The sequence below is a fragment of the Saccopteryx leptura genome, chromosome 5 (assembly GCF_036850995.1).
Source record: "Saccopteryx leptura isolate mSacLep1 chromosome 5, mSacLep1_pri_phased_curated, whole genome shotgun sequence".
NCBI lineage: Eukaryota > Metazoa > Chordata > Mammalia > Chiroptera > Emballonuridae > Saccopteryx > Saccopteryx leptura.
In genome coordinates this window covers 18,469,047-18,488,165 of record NC_089507.1, presented here as the reverse complement: position 1 = coordinate 18,488,165, position 19,119 = coordinate 18,469,047, and the positions used below count along the sequence as shown (strand labels likewise).

General features: G+C 40.7%; 2 protein-coding genes across 2 annotated transcripts; one reads left to right on the top strand and one right to left on the bottom strand.

The window, feature by feature from the left end:
* Nucleotides 1-3,185: 3,185 nt before the first annotated feature.
* LOC136407025 (tetratricopeptide repeat protein 39B-like) lies at nucleotides 3,186-4,952 on the bottom strand. Its single transcript, XM_066387529.1, has one exon. It carries the CDS (start codon nucleotides 4,950-4,952, stop codon nucleotides 3,186-3,188), a length of 1,767 nt encoding a protein of 588 aa, XP_066243626.1.
* Nucleotides 4,953-11,963: 7,011 nt separating this feature from the next.
* LOC136406447 (serine/arginine-rich splicing factor 7-like) lies at nucleotides 11,964-18,607 on the top strand. The gene is made up of 7 exons (XM_066386524.1): nucleotides 11,964-12,063; nucleotides 13,076-13,256; nucleotides 13,506-13,682; nucleotides 15,135-15,209; nucleotides 15,295-15,396; nucleotides 16,349-16,402; nucleotides 18,445-18,607. The coding sequence occupies exons 1-7, from the start codon at nucleotides 12,036-12,038 to the stop codon at nucleotides 18,605-18,607; spliced, it is 780 nt and encodes a 259-aa protein (XP_066242621.1). The 5' UTR covers nucleotides 11,964-12,035.
* Nucleotides 18,608-19,119: the final 512 nt, after the last annotated feature.

The window sequence follows — 19,119 nt, the reverse complement described above, 5'->3', positions numbered from 1 at the left end:
CACACTGTGAGGAATGAACGCTTCATTGTGTCTCACCCTGGCCAGGAGTAGATATTCCTTACACTTTCTGTCTCTTTATATTCTGATTCCGTGCTCACCGTGCTGCCTGTGACTCTGCCCTGGTTTTCTAGGTACACTGTTTATCAAGAGAGATGGCCCTCAAGACAGAAACATGTGCATTTTCCAGGCAATAGAAAGGAATAGATCAGAAGTCACAAACGAGGGGCAAAGGTGATATCAGTACCTGCAGGTAGGTTTAATATCTGTATATTGTTAAATTTCTTTATAATTTGTAAGTCTTTAGATTTGCTCTCTTTTCTTCACAACTAGTTCCCACCACTTTTATTGTTTTTTTTTAAATATATTTTATTTATTCATTTTTAGAGAAGAGAGAGGGGAGAGAGAGAGAGAGAGAGAGAGAGAGAGAGAGATAAGGGGGGAGGAGTGGGAAGCATCAACTCCCATATGAGCCTTGACCAGGCAAGACCAGGGTTTCGAACTGGCGACCTCAGTGCTCCAGGTCGATGATGCTTTATCCACTGCACCACCACAGGTCCTGCACTATTGTTTTATATTTGTTCTTTCATGTTTATATTGCCTGCCTGATCCCTATAGGAAGTTGAATTTGCAACTCTGGAATAATTCCTACTATAAATAAATAAGTTAGAGTAAATTATACCTTAATCTCTTGTGACTTTGGTGAAAAACAGCTTCATTGTGTCTATTCAACTCATGGGCCCGTTAAAGGCCAGAACCTGAACTATGAGAAGCACCTTCACAAAGGAAATGTCAATCACAAGGTGTCCTGTTAGATCCCCATAGAGTCTTTCCCAGGTGTCCCTTGATCTCACTGTTGCCTTGCCTCATTTTCAACTGTGCCCCTCTGATACGATTTTGTTAACTTACTGTTACTTAACATATGGGTTTAGGGGGCAGTAACTGCAGGTTGGTTCGTTTAACAATCCTTTCCCATAACCTCCTAATTAATGAGGGATGACAGTTAAAACACAGTCGCAGCTTCCTTTGTGGGCAGAAGTGGCCACACAAATATTTCTGACCAATGAGATATAATGGACATTCCTAGGAAGGCTGTCTTTTCTGAAATAAAAAAGCAAAGCCTCTTAATAAAAAGAAAGATTTTTTGTGCCTTAACCATTTCCGCCCCAGCCTGCCTGGCTTGGGCAGAGGCCTGGAGGTGACGCAGCCCTTTCCACTGTGAGGAAACAAGCATGGAGGCCTGTACTCTGAGCAGAAAAATAGGAGATAAAAAGAGCCAGACCAGACCTAAACTACCTACATTTGTTTGGGATAAACAACTTTTTTGTTTGGGACAAATAAACAACTTTCTGTTTAAGCAACTTCTTTAAGTGTTTTCACCCCCAACAAAATCTTTTTCTAACTTGTCTCCCTAATAAAGTCCTCAGAAGAGAGACCATGCTTTCTTTTTATATCCTCAGTACACTGCTCAGGGCCTGCCTATAGTAGGCATTCAACAGATATTTGTTTAATTAATAACTTCACTCTTCATTGTTAGAAACCAGGGCAAAGCACAAGGTCATAATTTAAACAGAGAGTTACTTATTTCATAAGTTACCAAGATAAACTAAGAACAGAAAAAGCAAATTACAGTATCGATCAAATTTTAGATTGGCAAAGTGGTAACAAAGGAACCTTTGCTTTTTCCAAGAAAGTAATTTAAGTCCTCTTCACTGAACAACAATGTGTTATTCTTACTAGTAGTAGGGATAATAAATCTATATAAACTCAGTCTTAATCATAGGAAAACCATGAGATAAGAACTATTATTAATTATCTCAATTGACAGCTAAGGAACTGAGGTACAGAGGCCCAGGACCACATGGCTATTTAGTGACAGAGCTAGGATGTAAATCCAGCTCAGGCCAGAGCCTGCCCTCTTAACTACTATACAGTACCAGCATTATTAAATAATGGTGAATATATTATAACCCAAGTATATTTGTGCACCTAAAAGTCTATTTTTAATTAATAAGGAACATGTTTTTCAACCTAAGCATTTCTATATCTGAACTAGTAGCCCCAGGATGGGCTCCAGTGGGTTGTTTGGACGCCCAAAGCACTAAGATACTGTGTTTCACTCCCGTGTTTTAGCAAAGCCAACTTTCCCGGCAGTGTCTTTTTTCACAGGTGACAGGACAGAAGATACACTCAGCCAGACTTAATGGTCTGAAAACCAGGGACTAATTTTATCCCTCAGGTGGGTAAAAACAATACCAAGCCCATGCTATTTACTCTCAGATTAGCCTGTTTACCATAACACAAGATAGATGCAAGTGGTTTAATTATACTGAAGAGCTGGTTTTAATAAGAATTACACCTTAGGGACAGCAGCTAAAGGGAGGGCTAGTGGTAACTAAACTCTCCCTTCAAGGGCCTCAATCTTGACTTTTTATTTTTCTACCCAGTGCATTTATCCTCTTGGCCTCCTCCAATTATCTTCAAAGGGTTTAGTGGGTGTACATGTGCCTGTGTGTGTGTGTGTGTGTGTGTGTGTGTGTGTGGATGAGCCTCTTTCTTTTCTATCCTGCTGTAAATTATAGCCACATATTTGGGCTTCCTAATGAAAAAGGTAAAATATACTTCTAAGCACACAGGAGGAAAATAATCTTCGTTGGTATGAAACGCCAGTAACAATGACTGTGTATCAGGGGAAACCACCGAGCCCAGGCTCTCAGCTCATCATTGTTTTGAAATGTCAGGAAAACCTTAAAGTCTTTTTTCTTTCTTTTACTAATTAAATAAAAACATTTACAGGGCACTGGGATTCCTAGTGTAGCTACTTTCCCTATTTTATTTGAGAGGTATATATTATTATATATATAATGAGATGTTAAAAATATTTTTTGAGTTTTTGAAAATGTTCTCTAACATGATGGATAAATTCATAAGAGTATCTTGTATAATGTACATCATTTACCTTTTCTTTTTCAAAAATGTACATCACTCTATTTGCTAGTCTGACATTTAATTTTATAGTTATAGAGAAGGAAAGAGGGAAAGGTAATTTCTTTCTTGTTACCAGATTCTTAGCAGCTGCCTCTTCTTCGATTTCTTCCACAAAGAAATGATTTTTTTCTACCTGTTAATTATCTTGCTGACTGTAGACACTTTACTCATAGTAAACAAAAGCATATTTTGTGTCTAAATCACTTTTTTTTAGCTATTCGTTCAAGAGCTATGTGAGCCCTAAACTGTAATCGGGCTTCCATGGAATAGTCTCTGTAGTTTTTTATGTTGTCAAGGTTTTTCATTGCATTGGCATAATCTCCTTTCAGATAGTATAGAATTCCCAGTTCATAGTAAGTATATGGCACCAAATAGTGGTCATATTTTAACAATTTCTCCTTTTGAATGACACGATTAAAGTACTGCTCAGCTGTTGAATATTTGCCTAAGTATCTCAGACATAGACCTTTCAGTAAATTTAGCAAACTTAAGTCATCTGTGCCATACTCTTTATTTGGATTTTCTCGCAAAATGTCTTCTCCTTTGTCAATTATTGAAAGCCAGCATGAAACAAGATGTAGTCTTTTGCTCATGACTTGGAAACCACTCCAGGCATAAACGAATTCCAGAATGGGCTGTGCTATAAACCAGCCGGTAGTAGTACCATAGCGCTGACCCTTCTCGGCAACAAACTTTTCTACTGGCACAGAGTTTCCTAAAAATCTGATTCTCAGGTTATCCACTTTTAAGAAGAGAGTGTTCATGTCCTCACTTGCTGGTTTAGCAAATCCAGAAGGAAGCAGGGCCAACAGAACAGCTTTACTGTATAAATACATGGCCTTGGACCACCTGCTATGTTGAAACAGCAGATCAGCATAGTGGTAAGCCTGCTTCCAATCCTGCACAAAGATGCAGCACCACATGAGCTCCCAGTAACAGAGGTGATCCAGCTGCTTCCATTCGTTCTGAATAAAAATGCACTCCTCCAATGTTAACTGTGCAGTTTCAACTTTTCCTTTCAGCATACTAAAACGTGCTTGAAAAAATTTAAGTATGACGCACTTTGGAAATTTCCGGAGATAGATTAGGAAGAGGTCTTCTATAAAAGAATGATGACCGTTTTCAATACCAAAAGTAATACAGATATAATTGTAATAGAAGAGTAGAGTGAAAATACTTAAGACATTGTTTATATGTGATCCAGATGCACTCTCGTGAAGCAAAGTCAAGCCTACCTCTCTATCACCATAATAGCCAACAATATTGAGGAATTTAAGTGTCTTTGGTGGCACAAGTGATAACATCAGATTGAATGCTCCAAGTCCAAATTTTATTCCGCCAACCAAGTGTTTGTAGGTTTTGCTTTGGTTGTTAGGTATCCGTGCTAATATATGTTGACAGTCTTTGAATATTTGGTAACTTAACCCAACGTTGACCCCACTTTTAAGAAAACCAAGTACAGTCTCCTCTTGAATAAATGTTATAGTGGATTTCAAGATCAAACATTCAGCATAGCAGACTTCTGCATGCAACTCCTCTTCTTTGACAGCCTTTATTCCCTGTTTATTCACTACACGAGAAAAACTCATCATCTTATCTTTTCTTCGGAAACTGTTACAGGTTTTCAAAGCTTCCTTTACAGCAGTCATCCCGATCTCTATATCCTGCGGATCGAAAGTCAAGATGGCTTTGACAACCATAAGGATACCATAAATTAGAGCATGGTATATGCTGTTTTTCGACCATGGAAGGATGAAATTTATTGCATCAGAGAATCTGTTATTTAGAAATAAATACAATCCAGTTGTGCATTCTTCCAGGGAAGACTTTAGATTCATTGTTGCGGCTGCAGGAATAATTTCATAGGCGTCTTCAAACTTGTCCTCATCATTGTCTTCCTTTCGTAAAGTCAATGATATAAAGTCATCTTCCTTACTATGGCCTCTTTTACTTAGAATAAGTGACATATTCACTTCCCCGTCTTAGAGATGGGAAAGATCTGCAGTGGAGTGATGCGGCTGCAGTGAGGGTAGCTCCTGCTCTCCTGACTGGAGTCAGTCCTTCTACAGCCTGCGGTGTTGCTGTTACAATGGAGGCAAGCAAACGAAGAGCTCTGAGGTGCAGCATTAGGGTAGTCTCATCTAGATCAGACAAAAGGGGGGTAAAGATCATTTTATTTACCTAGAAGATATATTTCTGAAAACCTCAAATCATTTGGAATGTACCAAAGAAAGCACATTCTTTGCCTGACCAGTGGTGACTCAGTGGAAGGAGCATTGACCCGGGATGCTAAGGTCCCAGGTTCAAAACCCCGAGCTCTACAGCTTGAGCCCAGGCTCACCCAGCTTGAGCATGGGGTCACGGGCTTGAGCGCGAGATCCATATCCCATGATCACTGGCTTGAAGCCTAAGAACGCTGACTTGAGCCCAAGGGTGCTGGCTCTGCTTGAGCTCCCGGGTCAAAGCACATATAAAAAGCCATCAATGAACAACTAACATGATGCAACTACGAGCTGATGCTTCTCATCTCTCTCCCTTTCTGTCTCTCCCTTTCCCTTTCTCTAAAAATAAAAAAAAAACATCTTCTTTTAATATATTGTGAAGTCCTTTGTAAACAGAAGAGTTCTTTTGTAACCATCCCTCCAATTCATTATTTTCATAAGATCATGCTTTTGCGTATTTATGTTGTAGAATTGAACTGTGATAGCTGTAAAACTTCTCTCTAGGAAATTTTGGGTACAAGAATCTGGCTTGAAATGGGACTGTATCTGCTTAAAACTAAAGAAGGAGTAAATTGTCCAGACCAAAGGATAAAGATTATAGGAATCAAAAATCCATTCTGTTATTCTTAGTAACACCACTACATTTGCATATATTTTCATTTAAAAAAATAGATCTTTGTGAAATATTATGGTTATTTGTATGGGAATTTGGACATGGAAAGGGCTGTATAAACTAGAAAGACTTCCTAGCATTGCTGCAATTCAAAAAAAATCAAATATAACAGTTGTTATCACAGCATTACTGTGGTATTGTGGTAGGAAGGTAGGGTGGAGGGTGGGTATAATGGAAAACCAATTACATGTAGGAATCCATTCATAACAACACAATAGGTTCAATTAATCTATTTTAAAAAATTGAAACAGCAAATATAGTACTTTAATATTAATTACCATGCTTTACAATAATTACAAGTATACTTTAAAATGTACTTTAATTCTGTATTTTGAAACAAAAAATATCTGAGGGAAAAAATGAGGGGAAGAAGGACAACCTCCGAGGTATTATTTTAGTTAAATTGCTTGTTTTTACACCTTAAGGTTTAGTTATGCTTCAGGGTATCCGCAACGATAATCACTACCCATGAAAGATCTAAGCTGCCTGGCCTGGGTGGCGCAGCGGATACAGCGCTGACCTGGAACGCTGAGGTCCCGGTTCGAAACCCTGGGCTGGCCCGGTCAAGGCACATACAGGAAGCAACTATGAGTTAATGCTTCCTGCTCCTCCTACCCTTCCACTCTCTCTAAAGTAAATTTGAAAATATTAAAAATAAAGAAGAAAGCTGTTAATGACATATTTCTCTAAAGGTTAAGTTCTGAGAGGAAAAGCCATGCAGTTCATGAGGAGGGAAATCTCCCTGGAGCCGCAATAGTAATGGCTAGATGAAGGTTCGCTGGAGAAACCTAGATGAGGGCCAGATTCCATCCAAGGACCAGCTTCCCCTTCTTCTGGCCTAATGCTTTCAAATGATATTCCATAAAATCCCTATTCTCCTTCCAACATAATCTAAATCTTACTTTTCCCAGAACCTGACGTGAGTCTGTCAGCAGAACCGCTCTAACGGCACTGCGCATATATATTCCTATTGGCTCCTAGCTCACTGCACTGTATTTACTCACCTGCTTTCACTACCAGCCTGGGAACTCGGAGGTATAATCTGTGTTTTACTCAGCATCATATCCCAGTCCTAGCTCACTTTTTTGAGCAAAGTAGGGATTAATAAATGGTTTCAAATGATTCAGGTACCCCAACGTATTTCTAGGAATTTCTTGAAAGCAAGTTGTGAACTCCTCTTTCTGCCATATAATTGCTAAGTTTGCTATTCCCAAAGAGTACATAAAGATATAACCATAATGAAGTCTTTGTACCAAGATTTACTTGTATATTGTTCTAGTATTTTTGGGATTGAGATTCTATTTTTATCTACCTCGAGGACTGATATTTGTTTAGTCAATAATATACATTTTCAGAGATGGGGGGGCCCTATTTCCAATTATTTCCTCCCTCGATTTTATTAAATTAAATTGGCAAATAAAATCATAAGATTAATTAAAGTGCACAACATGATGATTTGGGGAGTGGTGAGAACATTTAAGTTCTACTCTTAGCAAATTTCAATTGTACATATAATAGTGTTGTCAACTATAGTCACCATGCTATATATTAGATCCTCAGACCTTATTAATCTCAGAACTAAGAGTTTGTACTCTTGAAAACATCTCTGATTACCTCATCGACTGTATTCCTTATTCTTATTGGTCGAAGGAACTGTATTCCTTCCCCTTATTGGTCCCATAAGGGGACTTTTCTGCTATAGGAATGCTCCACTTTAAAAAGGTCATGTTTCAGTCTCCTTTTCCTGAACTCAGGGGAGGAAAAGGGATGATGTTTATTAAACCCTAAACCCATCTCCTCCTCAATCTACTCTGGTATTTCCCATCTAGATGGTCGAACCCATCATCTACTCTAGACTGTCTCTTCTTTTTCTTCCCCCATACCCATCAGTGATTGATATCCAAGACCTGGCAATTCCAGGCACAGTAATTTATAAATTAGGCACATAATAACTAGTAGTAAAATACAACAATAAATAAAAGTTATGTGAATGTGGTCTGTCTGACAAAAGATCTGCTAATCCAGAGTTACTAAGTGACTAAAGGGCAGGTAGTATATACCACATGGATATGTTGGACAAAGGGGATTCACGTCCTGGATGGGATGGAGCCGAGTGGCCCAATAGGTCATCACACTATTAGAATGGTACATAATTTAAAACTTGTAAATTGTGCCCTGGATGGATAGATCTGCTGGTTTGAGTGTCAGCCCGGGAGCCAAAGGCTGCCGGTTCAATCCCTGGTCAGGGCACATACAGAAACATATGTTTCTGTCTCTCTCTCCTCCCCCACATCCCTCTCTTTTCACTCTAAAATCAATAAAAATAATTTTAAACTTGTAAATTATTTTTGGAATTTTCTATTTAATACTTATTGACTCCAGCTTATTGGTAACTGACACCATGGAAACAAAACTATAGATAAGGAGGGACCTACTCTACATATAATTGAAATTTAAAACCTACTGCTGGGCCCTGGCTGGTTTGCTCAGTGGATAGAGTGTCGGCCCAGCATGTAGATGTCCTGAGTTCGATTCCTGGTCAGGGCACACAGGAGAAGCAACCATTTGCTTCCTTTCCCACTCCCCCTTCTCTCTCTCTTTCCCTCTCTGCTGGGTGTGAGGGCGCATGCAGGAGTCTGTCTATTTCCCCTCCTCTCACTTAAAAAAAATCAATAAAAATTTAAAAAATAAAACAAACTGCCAAACTGACCCTCAAGAATATCATATTATTTCACATTTCCATTAGTGGGTATAAGTGTGATTTCACTGCACTTCTGACAAAAAAGTATGTTGTTTTAATTTGCATTTTTACTAGGATTAAACTTTTTTTCTTAATTTTATTCTTTCTTTGGTTTTCTGAACAGTTTCTGATTTTTTTCTATTTCTTTATTGGGTAAAGTCATGCTTTGTTCTTTTTCTAAAGATATACATTTTTTACTTTATTGATTTTATAGAGAGAGGGAAGGAGAGAGAGAGAGAGGAACGCCAATCTGTTCCTTTCATTTAAAAACTGGAGGAGCGCCTGACCAGGCGGTGACACAGTGAATAGAGTGTCGGACTGGGATGCGGAGGACCCAGGTTTGAGACCCCGAGGTCTCCACCTTGAGCGCGGGCTCATCTGGTTTGAGCAAAGCTCACCAGCTTGGACCCAAGGTCACTGGCTTGAGCAAGGGGTTAGTCGGTCTGCTGAAGGCCCACCGTCAAGGCACATATGAGAAAGCAATCAATGAACAACTAAGATGTCACAACGAAAAACTAATGATTGGTGCTTCTCATCTCTCTCCATTCCTGTCTGACTGACCCTATCTATCCCTCTCTCTGACTCTCTCTCTGTCTCTGAAAAAAAAAAAAAAACTGGAGGAGCATTTTAATAAAAAAATAAGAAAGACATATTCATAGAATAAATGATGGTTCTTTCCTAAGGAAGACTGGTTGCCAACAGGCTCTATTTTTTTTGGATTGGAGAAATTTTCATCAAGGTTCACAGCGACAGTCCTTGCAGCAGCATTTGGGAATCAATGCTCTCACTATTCTGCAATTTTTTTTTCTTTTTACTTATTTATTGGGTGACACTGGTTAAAAAAATTATACAGGGTCAGGTGCACAATTCTACAACACATCATCTGTACCCTGTATTGAGTGCTCACCACCCCAAGTCAAGTTCACCATTCTGTAATTCTATGTCTTAGTATCATTTGGAAAACAAAATGATTAGACTAATGATCTAATAAAACTCCTTCTATCTCTGAATTTCAAGCCATTTCTTTCACGTGTAGTCTAAACTTAATTATCTATTTAAGTGTTGTAGTATATTATCAGTTTTAAAATACATTTTTTGTTTTTATTTAAAGAGATGCCTACAGGTGGTGCTGGGTTGCTCAGTTGGTTAGAGCATCATCCCAATATACCAAGGTTGCAGGTTCACTCCCTGGTCAGGGCACATACAAGAATAAATCATTGCAGGCTTGGATAGGTGGAACAATGGATTGATATTTCTCTCTCTCTCTCTCTAAAATCAATCAATCATTTTAAAAATTAAAAAAAAATGTGCCTAATCTTATAAGAATTAGCTTCAAAGACTAAATTTTGTATAAAAAGTGACAATTTCTCTACTGCTCATGAACACGTATTTCCCCATTCCCCAGGCAAATACTTTTGCATATAACCCTTAACAAGGTTTCAGCATTTCATTTTGGAATTCCTGGGAATTTACTTTATTTTTCTTTAATTATTATTTATTGATTTTAGCAGGAGAGGGAGAGAGAGAGAAACATAGATTTGTTCCTGTATGTGCCCTGACTGGGGATCAAACCCACAACCTTGGCGTATCCAGATGATGCTCTAACAGTCTAACCCAGGGGTAGTCAGCCTTTTTATACCCACCGCCCACTTCTGTATCTCTGTTAGTAGTAAAATTTTCTAACCGCCCACTGGTTCTACAGTAATAGTGATTTATAAAGTAGGGAAGTAACTTTACTTTATAAAATTTATAAAGCACAGTTACAGCAAGTTAAAGCACATAATAATAATTACTTACCAAGTACTTTATGTCGGATTTTCACTAAGTTTGGCAGAATAAATCTTTATAAAACAACTTACTATAGTTAAATTTATCTTTTTATTTATACTTTGGCTGCTCCGCTACCGCCCACCATGAAAGCTGGAACGCCCACTAGTGGGCAGTAGGGACCAGGTTGACTACCAATGGTAACCAGTCAAGCTATCCAGCCTGGGCGGAATTTACTTTCCAAGAGGAAAATTTCTTTTTCGGAGTTGTTGCTTCTTATATGTCAGAGTGTTTTTCTCTTTGTGGATTGAGTTGAAGAAGAAAAATGACAATTTTCCTTACTGAAGTCAATGAGTGATCAGACAAAGACGTCTTAGGAGTGACCACTTAACTCCGGTCACCACATTCTAGTGGTCTAGTCCCTAGCTTTGCAGAAACAAATTTCAATTTTGTCAATGCACCCAGATCACATCCAACTTCTAGAAGCTTCCAAAGGTTAGTCAGACTACTGCGACTACTACTGCTCTTCCTCCTCCACCTTCTACTAGCTAACACTTGTTGAACAATGCTAGACATTTTGCAATGTTATTTACTTGGTTTACCTCACCAACTCCTAAAAACTACTCTCTGAGATAGTTACTATTATGAAACCCCACTTTTTTAATAGAATTGTTTTAGTTTTGTTTTTTGGGTTCTTTTTTTTTTTTAAGATTTTACTTATTGACTTTCAGAGAGAGGAGAGCAAGAAAGAGAGAAAGTGAGGGGGGGAATAGGAAGCATCAGCTCGCAGTAGTTGCTTCTCACATGTGCCTTGACCGGGCAGGCAAGCCTGGGGTTATGAACTGGCGACCTCAGCATTCCAGGTCGAGGCTTTATCTGCTGCGACATCACACTGTCAGGCAAAACCCCACTTTTCAGATGAGGTAGTGGAAGTACCAGGAGATTAAAAACTTGATCAGGGGTGGGGCCACGCTTCAAGCCTGTTACTGTCACACTCAATGTGCTTACGTTCTTAATTATTACACTGCACCACCTCTCCTAAGAAAAGGATTTATGAACTAAAACCACCCTGGCCAAACTCCCGATTACCTCTGAGGAGCCCCAAAGATCAGAGTAATGGTCTGGGCCGGTCTGCCAACAGAACAGCAGCGAGGGCAGCAACATCAGCAGTTATGTTTTACAGCCTTTCATAAGGCCGGTGTAATGCACCTGCAGTACGACTACTAGAGCTGAAGGTCCCTAGAGTGGGGGAAATGAGAGGGGGAAGGGAGGAGGGAAGGGAAAGGAGGGGGGTTTAGGAAAACAGGAAGGGAGGGGGCGGGACACTGCGAGAAAGGCCAAGGGTTTACAGGCCGGATTCTGACGTTCCCATGGAAACGTATCCCTCCGCCTATGATTGGTGTTTTACCCTCTTCGGTTCCCTCCGCTTCGCTTCTCTGGTGATTTCCACCCCCCCTCCTCTGTGCCGCGCAGAACGCTAAGATAACGCATGCGCAAAGAAACCGGTCCGCCGCCTATATAAGCCGGAACTCACGCTCTTCCTCGTAGTGGCGCTGGGACCATTGAGGTATTCTGGTCTCGTTGCTTTTGTACTTGTCGATCCCCGGTCACTGCGAGCTGAGAGCGCAGGGCTCGCGGGACAGTCACCATGTCGCGTTATGGGCGGTACGGAGGAGGTGAGCGGCTAGGGCCCAGGGAGGGACGTTGTTGTGGGTGCAGCGAGTGTTGCGAGGCCGAGGGGTTGGCGCGCGGTCGGGAGACGGTTATTCCGCGTGCGTAATGGCGGCCTCGGCGCAGGCCGTCCGAAGCCGGAGGCAGCGGGGCGGGATATTGAAGGGAGACGGGGGATGGCGGGTGCAGGTCTGTGTCCAGTGTCGTGTTACGTCTCGAGCATTTTCGTCTCCACTAGCCCAAGTCAGGCCCAGGGTCACTGTTTTCATGTCGCCCTTCCTCAAGCCGCCCGTCGTCCCCCACGTCCCCGGCTGCCATTTTGCGCACATTGACGAGCATGGTGGCGCATTTTCGTGGCACTTTCCCGCCAATTTAGGGGACAGGCCTGGTGGCAGCTGTAAAATCAAGGATGACTTTGAGCCTGAACAAAACTGGCCCCAGCTTCGAGCTGCGCTTTCTCGTCATACAATCGGTGGAATTGCGGAGTGTGTACGGAGACACAAATCTTGTCGTCTGGCGGCTGGTTTCTTTTCTCTTTTAGCTCTTTCCTGCGCCGTTCATCACTGGGGCGGGGAGCTGGAGTCTTAGGCGAGCCTGCGCCCAGGCCGGTTGCCATGGAGGACGAGAGCCGGCAGAGCCCTGCTCTCCAGGTCCCGGCCCTCGGCGGCTACCGCGCCACGCGGCTACGCGCCACGGGTCCCGCACTCCCAGCGCGCCAGGGGCTGCCGGGACTCGGGGGCGGGGCCGGGGCGGAGCCCGCCATGCGCCTCGGAATATCCTACCATTCATGTGTACCCGTGTTCTGGAGGTTTCCCCACACACGCACTTGATTAGAATGTTAAGAACTTTGTCATACGCCTAGCTTTTCAAAATTTTCAGACTTTGCTGATGTTGAGGCCAAATTTAATCCTTGATAGAGCACTAAACGTGCTTTGCACAGTTTTAAGGCAAAGTATTCATTCAAACTTAGGTCAAATCTTGCATAACATTCATTCTTCTATTTGCATTTTTAAACAGAAACCAAGGTGTATGTTGGTAACCTGGGAACTGGTGCTGGCAAACGAGATTTAGAAAGGGCTTTCAGTTATTATGGTCCATTAAGAAATGTGTGGATTGCGAGAAATCCTCCAGGATTTGCCTTTGTGGAATTTGAAGACCCTAGAGATGCAGAAGATGCAGTGCGAGGCCTGGATGGCAAGTAAGTAAGATGTCCGTAAGGAAACTTATAATAGTCCAGTGGGTTGGTTAATGAGCTAGGTGCTAAGCTCAGATTCTGTAGTTTAGAGATTATAATTAGCTAATCATTTTTGCTTAAGAAAGGGGGCAAAGGTGCGTTGGAAGGGCTTACAAAGATAGCTAATGTTTGTGAAAGCAGAATGGTTGAAAAGTTCTAAAAGTAGGAAGTTGCATGTTTTTTTAGCATTAAAATTTTTGTTCTTTTTTATAGGGTGATTTGTGGTTCCCGAGTAAGGGTTGAACTATCAACAGGCATGTCTCGGAGATCTCGTTTTGATAGACCACCTGTCCGACATCCCTTTGATCCCAATGATAGATGCTATGAGTGTGATGAAAAGGGACATTATGCTTATGATTGTCATTATTATAGTCGGCAAAGAAGCAGCAGGTATTTATTTTAAAAGAATGGTTGGTATACTAGTTAATCAAGTAATTCTTTTATTAGCAAGGCAGAAACTAATATTTTTGTATAAATTTGAATGTTAATCATACAGGTGTATTTTACAATTATTGTTTAATTAAACAAATATTAATATATTAATAATCACCTGGTCAAAACCTTTCAGGTTTCTTCGTTTGAGTCAGTCGCCTTGATTAAGAATGTCACGAGCCTTATGATATGCTGAGACGCCTTGCAAATCCGACAATTAAGATCCTCCTAGACCCATAATGGCGAACCTTTTTATAAAAACTGCCCACTTTTGCAGTGCTGGTCAACCTTGTTCCTCCCGCCCAATAGTGGGCGGTCCAGCTTTCATAGTGGGCCAATTGGCGCAGTTTGGTTGCTCTGCTACTGGCCACCATGAAAGCTCGAACGCCCACTAGTGGGCAGGAGGGACCAGGTTGACCAGCACTGCAGAAGTAGGCAGTTTTTATAAAAAGGTTCACCATCATAGTCCTAGACCTTGAGGTGATCAGCATAAGAAACCAGATCCCCTCAAGTCATCTACACCTAGCTTCACCTTATTCTTTAAAGGGCAGAAAATTTGAGTCGGTGATCAATTGGGGCCTCCTCTGGTTTAGAAAGAGTAACACCAGATTGACCACATTCCCAACTAGAAAAATCTTCTGGTGTCAATCAAGCCTCACCTGGCTCATTTGGCTGTCAGTTTGATCGTTGTTAGATTGAAGAAAACATCTAGATGCAGTGATCAGCTATAGATACTTCTAGATTGTCTAGATCAGGGGTCTCAAACCCAACTCAGCATGTGGGCCGCAGAGCAAGATCACAGCCGTTCGGCGGGCCGCACTAGGTCTACAAAAGGCAACTGTTACGCAACACTTTTCTCACTGCAGTTGAAAACAAAAAAAAATCAGTACAACAAGCACAATCATACATGCAGTTTACTCAGTGTCACAAAACGACCAGAAACTGTAGTTCGCATCACAACTGCTGTTAACTAAGCTAATATCTAGCTAGGATGCTAGAGAAATGAAAAATACAAGTAGGCCCCTAGGCTTACTTAATTTTATCCAAAATATTTTGAACTTCGTGGATTAGTCTGCGGGCCACACAAAATTGTTTGGCGGGCCACGAGTTTGAGACCCCTAGTCTAGATCTACTAGACCATGGGCCAAAGAAGGTCGACCTGCAAACTTGCAAGGTTTATTTTAAATACACATTACAGTGTTTTTTATTATGTAATTCTATGATGTAATTCAGTTTTTAATAAATCTTTTTTGGGTAGTAAAAATAATGATATAAATAATAGGCCCAGAGTTTGTTTCCAAATGAGACACTAAGTTTAAATAGTTTTGAGATTCGATTTCAGCAGAGGCACAAAAACTATAAAAATGAGTAATTATCTAACATTTTGGTTTTTTCTAACTTGAAAAATAGGTCACACTCTAGATCACATTCGAGATCCAGAGGTAGGCGATACTCTCGCTCACGAAGCAGGAGCAGGGAAAGGAGGTGAGAGATCTCTAATTCAAGTTTTAACAAGCAGTAAAAAACTTGAATTGGAAATGTACCTAAACCTCTTTGAATTAATTTTTAGGTCAAGATCAGCATCTCCTCGACAATCCAGATATGTATCTCTCCGTAGATCACGGTCGGCTTCCCTCAGACGATCTAGATTTGGTTCTATAAAAGGATCAAGGTATTTCCAGTATGTAACATTTTCCCCCCTTATTTGTATTTGGATTGTCACATCTTAATGACATTACTAGAGTGTCTTAATAAAGTCTAGAAAATATGGAGTTGGTAATGCCACAGATGAGTCAGTAGTAGGGAATGCCACTGGGAAATATCATTGTTCTGTGAGTCTTTAAATGCAGAGATGTCCATTTGTAAAAGTTCTGGACCCTCTCTCTGGATTAATGATTTTAATTTGATTGCAAGACCCCAAGATGTGTATGTCATACTGATTCGGTTTCTTGCTGATATATTGATGGTCTTGAACAATGATTTACTGATTGAAGAATAAATCTTTGCCCAGTTGTGACATCCTTCTTACTGAGCTCTTATCACTTGAGTAATTGAAATCTCAATTCAGGCCTGACCTGTGGTAGTGCAGTGGATAAAGCGTCGACTTGGAATGCTGGGGTTGCCATTTCAAACCCCAGGTTTTACTGGTTAAGGCACATATGGGAGTTGATGTTCTGGCTTCTCCTTCCCTTCTATCTCTCTCTCTAACTCTCTCTCCCCCTCTCCTCTCTAAAATGAGTAAAAAAAAAATCTCAATTCAGGGGATCTCCCTGACATTGGTTTGATTCTTTTCTTTTAAGATAAAAGCAAATCATTTTACCCTTATGAAAGCAAACTAATTTCTCTTGGATTACTATACACTTTAAGAATATTATATCATACTTATGTAATTGTGACAGTTCAGCTCATTATGGATGAGCAAAGCAGATATTGGAAATTGTTTTCTTATTTATTTAATATCAGCTTGTTGAAAATGTGACAATTTGTCCATACCTTGGTATAAGGCCAGAGTTGCATCTTGTTTATTTTTAGCCTCTCCATTCTGAACCTACCTAATAGGGTGATCAGGAGGTGTTTAAGAAAATGACTAGTATGGACTGAGTGGTGTAATTTCTGTTTTTTAGATCTCGGTCGGGGTCAAGATCAAGATCCAGGTCTCTTTCACGACCGAGAAGCAGGTAAGGATAAAAATTTGAATAATGCTCTTGTAGTTACGTGGCACCGATATTTAAAGACTTCAATGTGTTTTGAATTGTTTGAAGTTTTCAGTGTTAACTCTAAGCCTAGGTGTTAAGTGAGAGCACTATTAATAAGTATCTTATTAATAAACTAAACTTAAGAATTTCATATTCTGGCTGACTTTCTGGACAAAGGAATGCCAAGCTATAGTGAAAAAGTTTAGAACAGGGGTTGGGAACCTATGGCTCATGAGCCAGATGTAGCTCTATTGATGGCTGCATCTGGCTCATAGACAAATCTTTAATAAAAAAACAATAACATTAAAAATATAAAACATTCTCATATATTACAATCCATTCATTTCCTACCACTCATGTTCATGGTTGCAAGTGTCTAGAGCCAATCACAGCTGTCCTGCAGGACAACACCAAATCTTTATTGGATAATGCAGAAGGTACCCTAGTTGTTGTCAGGTCAGGAAGTAAACTTCCCTCCTTTTAATCAAGCAATCAGCTAGCTTATTGCAGAAACCCTTTTGACCAAGAAGATGGCTAAAAGAAAAAAAGATGAGAAGTATCGTACTTTTCAGCAGAAATGGACAGAGGAATTCACCTTTGTGGAGAGAGCAGGTTCTGCAGTGTGTCTAATATGCAATGATAAAATTGCATCAATGAAATGGTCAAATATAAAGCGGCACTTCGACACACGTCATACTACATTTGCATCGAAATATCCAGTGGGGGGACAGCAGGAGGAAAGCATGTCAAGAGCTACTGTGCAGAGTGTAAGCTAGTCAGCAGCAGCTTTGTGTTTGGACCCAACAAGGTGGCTGGAATTTGGCTAGCTTTGCTGGTGCTTTTAGCAATTGTGAGAAACAGAAAGCCATTCACAGATGGGGAGTATGCCAAAACATTCATGCTTAATGTTGCCAATGAACTTTTTGACGACTTTTCGGATAAAGACAAGATAAACGAATAAAAGACATCCCTCTGTCGGCAAAAACTGTTCACAATCGTACCATCATGATGGCAATCAAATTGAGACAACACAAGTGAAGGATATAGATGCAGCACCATTCTTTTCTCTTGCTTTGGATGAGTCAACAGACGTAAGCCATTTATCCCAGTTCAGCGTGATTGCAAGGTATGCTGTCGGTGACACACTACATGAGGAAAGTCTTGCTGTTTTGCCTATGAAAGAAACAACAAGAGGGGAGGAATTATTCAAGTCTTTCACTGAGTTCGCTAAAGAAAAAAGTCTACTGATGAATAAACATTTCGATGTGTACTGATGGTGCTCCGTGCATGGTGGGGAAAAACAGGATTTCTAGCCCTTCTTCATGAACATGAAAAGAGACCCATCCTAAATTTTCACTGCATTCTTAATCTGGAGGTGCTTTGTGCTCAGATGTGTGGTGAGCAGCTTGGTGAGGTGATGTCGCTGGTCATTCGGGTGGTCAGCTTTATAGTTGCCCAAGCTTTAAATGATTTCCAGTTTAAAACACTGCTGGATGAAGTTGGGAATAATTATCCTGGTCTGCTTCTGCACAGCAGTGTGAGTTGGTTGTCAAGAGGGAAGGTGCTCAGCTGTTTCATGGCTTGTCTGAGCAAAATCCGGATTTAAAATGAAAAACATCGAGCATCCTGAGTTAGCTAACACTGAGTGGCTCCTGAACTTCTACTGTCTCGTGGACATGACTGAACATCTGAACCAGCTCAATGTGAAAATGCAAGGCGTTGGAAATACAGTCTTATCCCTTCAACAAGCATTGTTTGCATTTGAAAACAAGCTGACATTGAAACAGGTCATTTACTACACTTTGAAAAACTGAGAGAGTTTAAAGATGCATGCACAGCAGTGACCCTGCTCAACATCTTGATCTCCAGCAGCTAGTGGGCTTCACATCTAATCTCCTGCAGTCATTCAAAGCACGCTTTGGAGAATTTCATGAGTGCACTCTTCTTTTTAAGTTCATCACCCATCCATACTTGTGTGCAGTGGACAGCGCCAACCTGAGTTACATCCCCGGTGTCTCCATCAGAGATTTTGAGCTACAAGCTGCTGACCTGAAGGCCTCAAACATGAGGGTAAATAAGTTCAAGTCAGTGAATGAAGATTTGGAAAGACTTGCACGACAGCAAGCAGAGTTGGCAAGCAAACACAAGTGGGGAGAAATGAAAAAAACCAACCTGCTGACCAGCTGATTGTCAAAACCTGGAACGCGCTTCCCGTCACATACCACACACTGCAGCGTGTGCATGTGAGCAGTCTCTCTCACATCTAAAGAACATTAAGACCAACCTACGATCATGTTTAATGGATGGAAGTCTCAGCACCTACATAAAGCTTAACCTCACCACATATCAACCAGACTACAAAGCCATCAGCAAAACCATGCAGCAGCAGAAGTCACATTATTGGTACGAAGTACTTTATTCATCATTGGTTAGCAACAGCATAACAATGTTATTAAAAAGAATTCAGAGACTTATTGTACTTTTAAAAGTATTGGTCTTACATAAAATGCACACATTTACTGGTATTTAGTGTTAAACATATTGTATGACTCTCACGGAATTACATTTTAAAATATGTGGCTGTTCATGGCTCTGTCAGCCAAAATGGTTCCGGACCCCTGATACATAGTTTGGCAATCTTCAGGAAAGTAGGGTGTTGGAGGCAGGGGAGAAAAAATTGGAAAGTGAGAAAGTCTTTT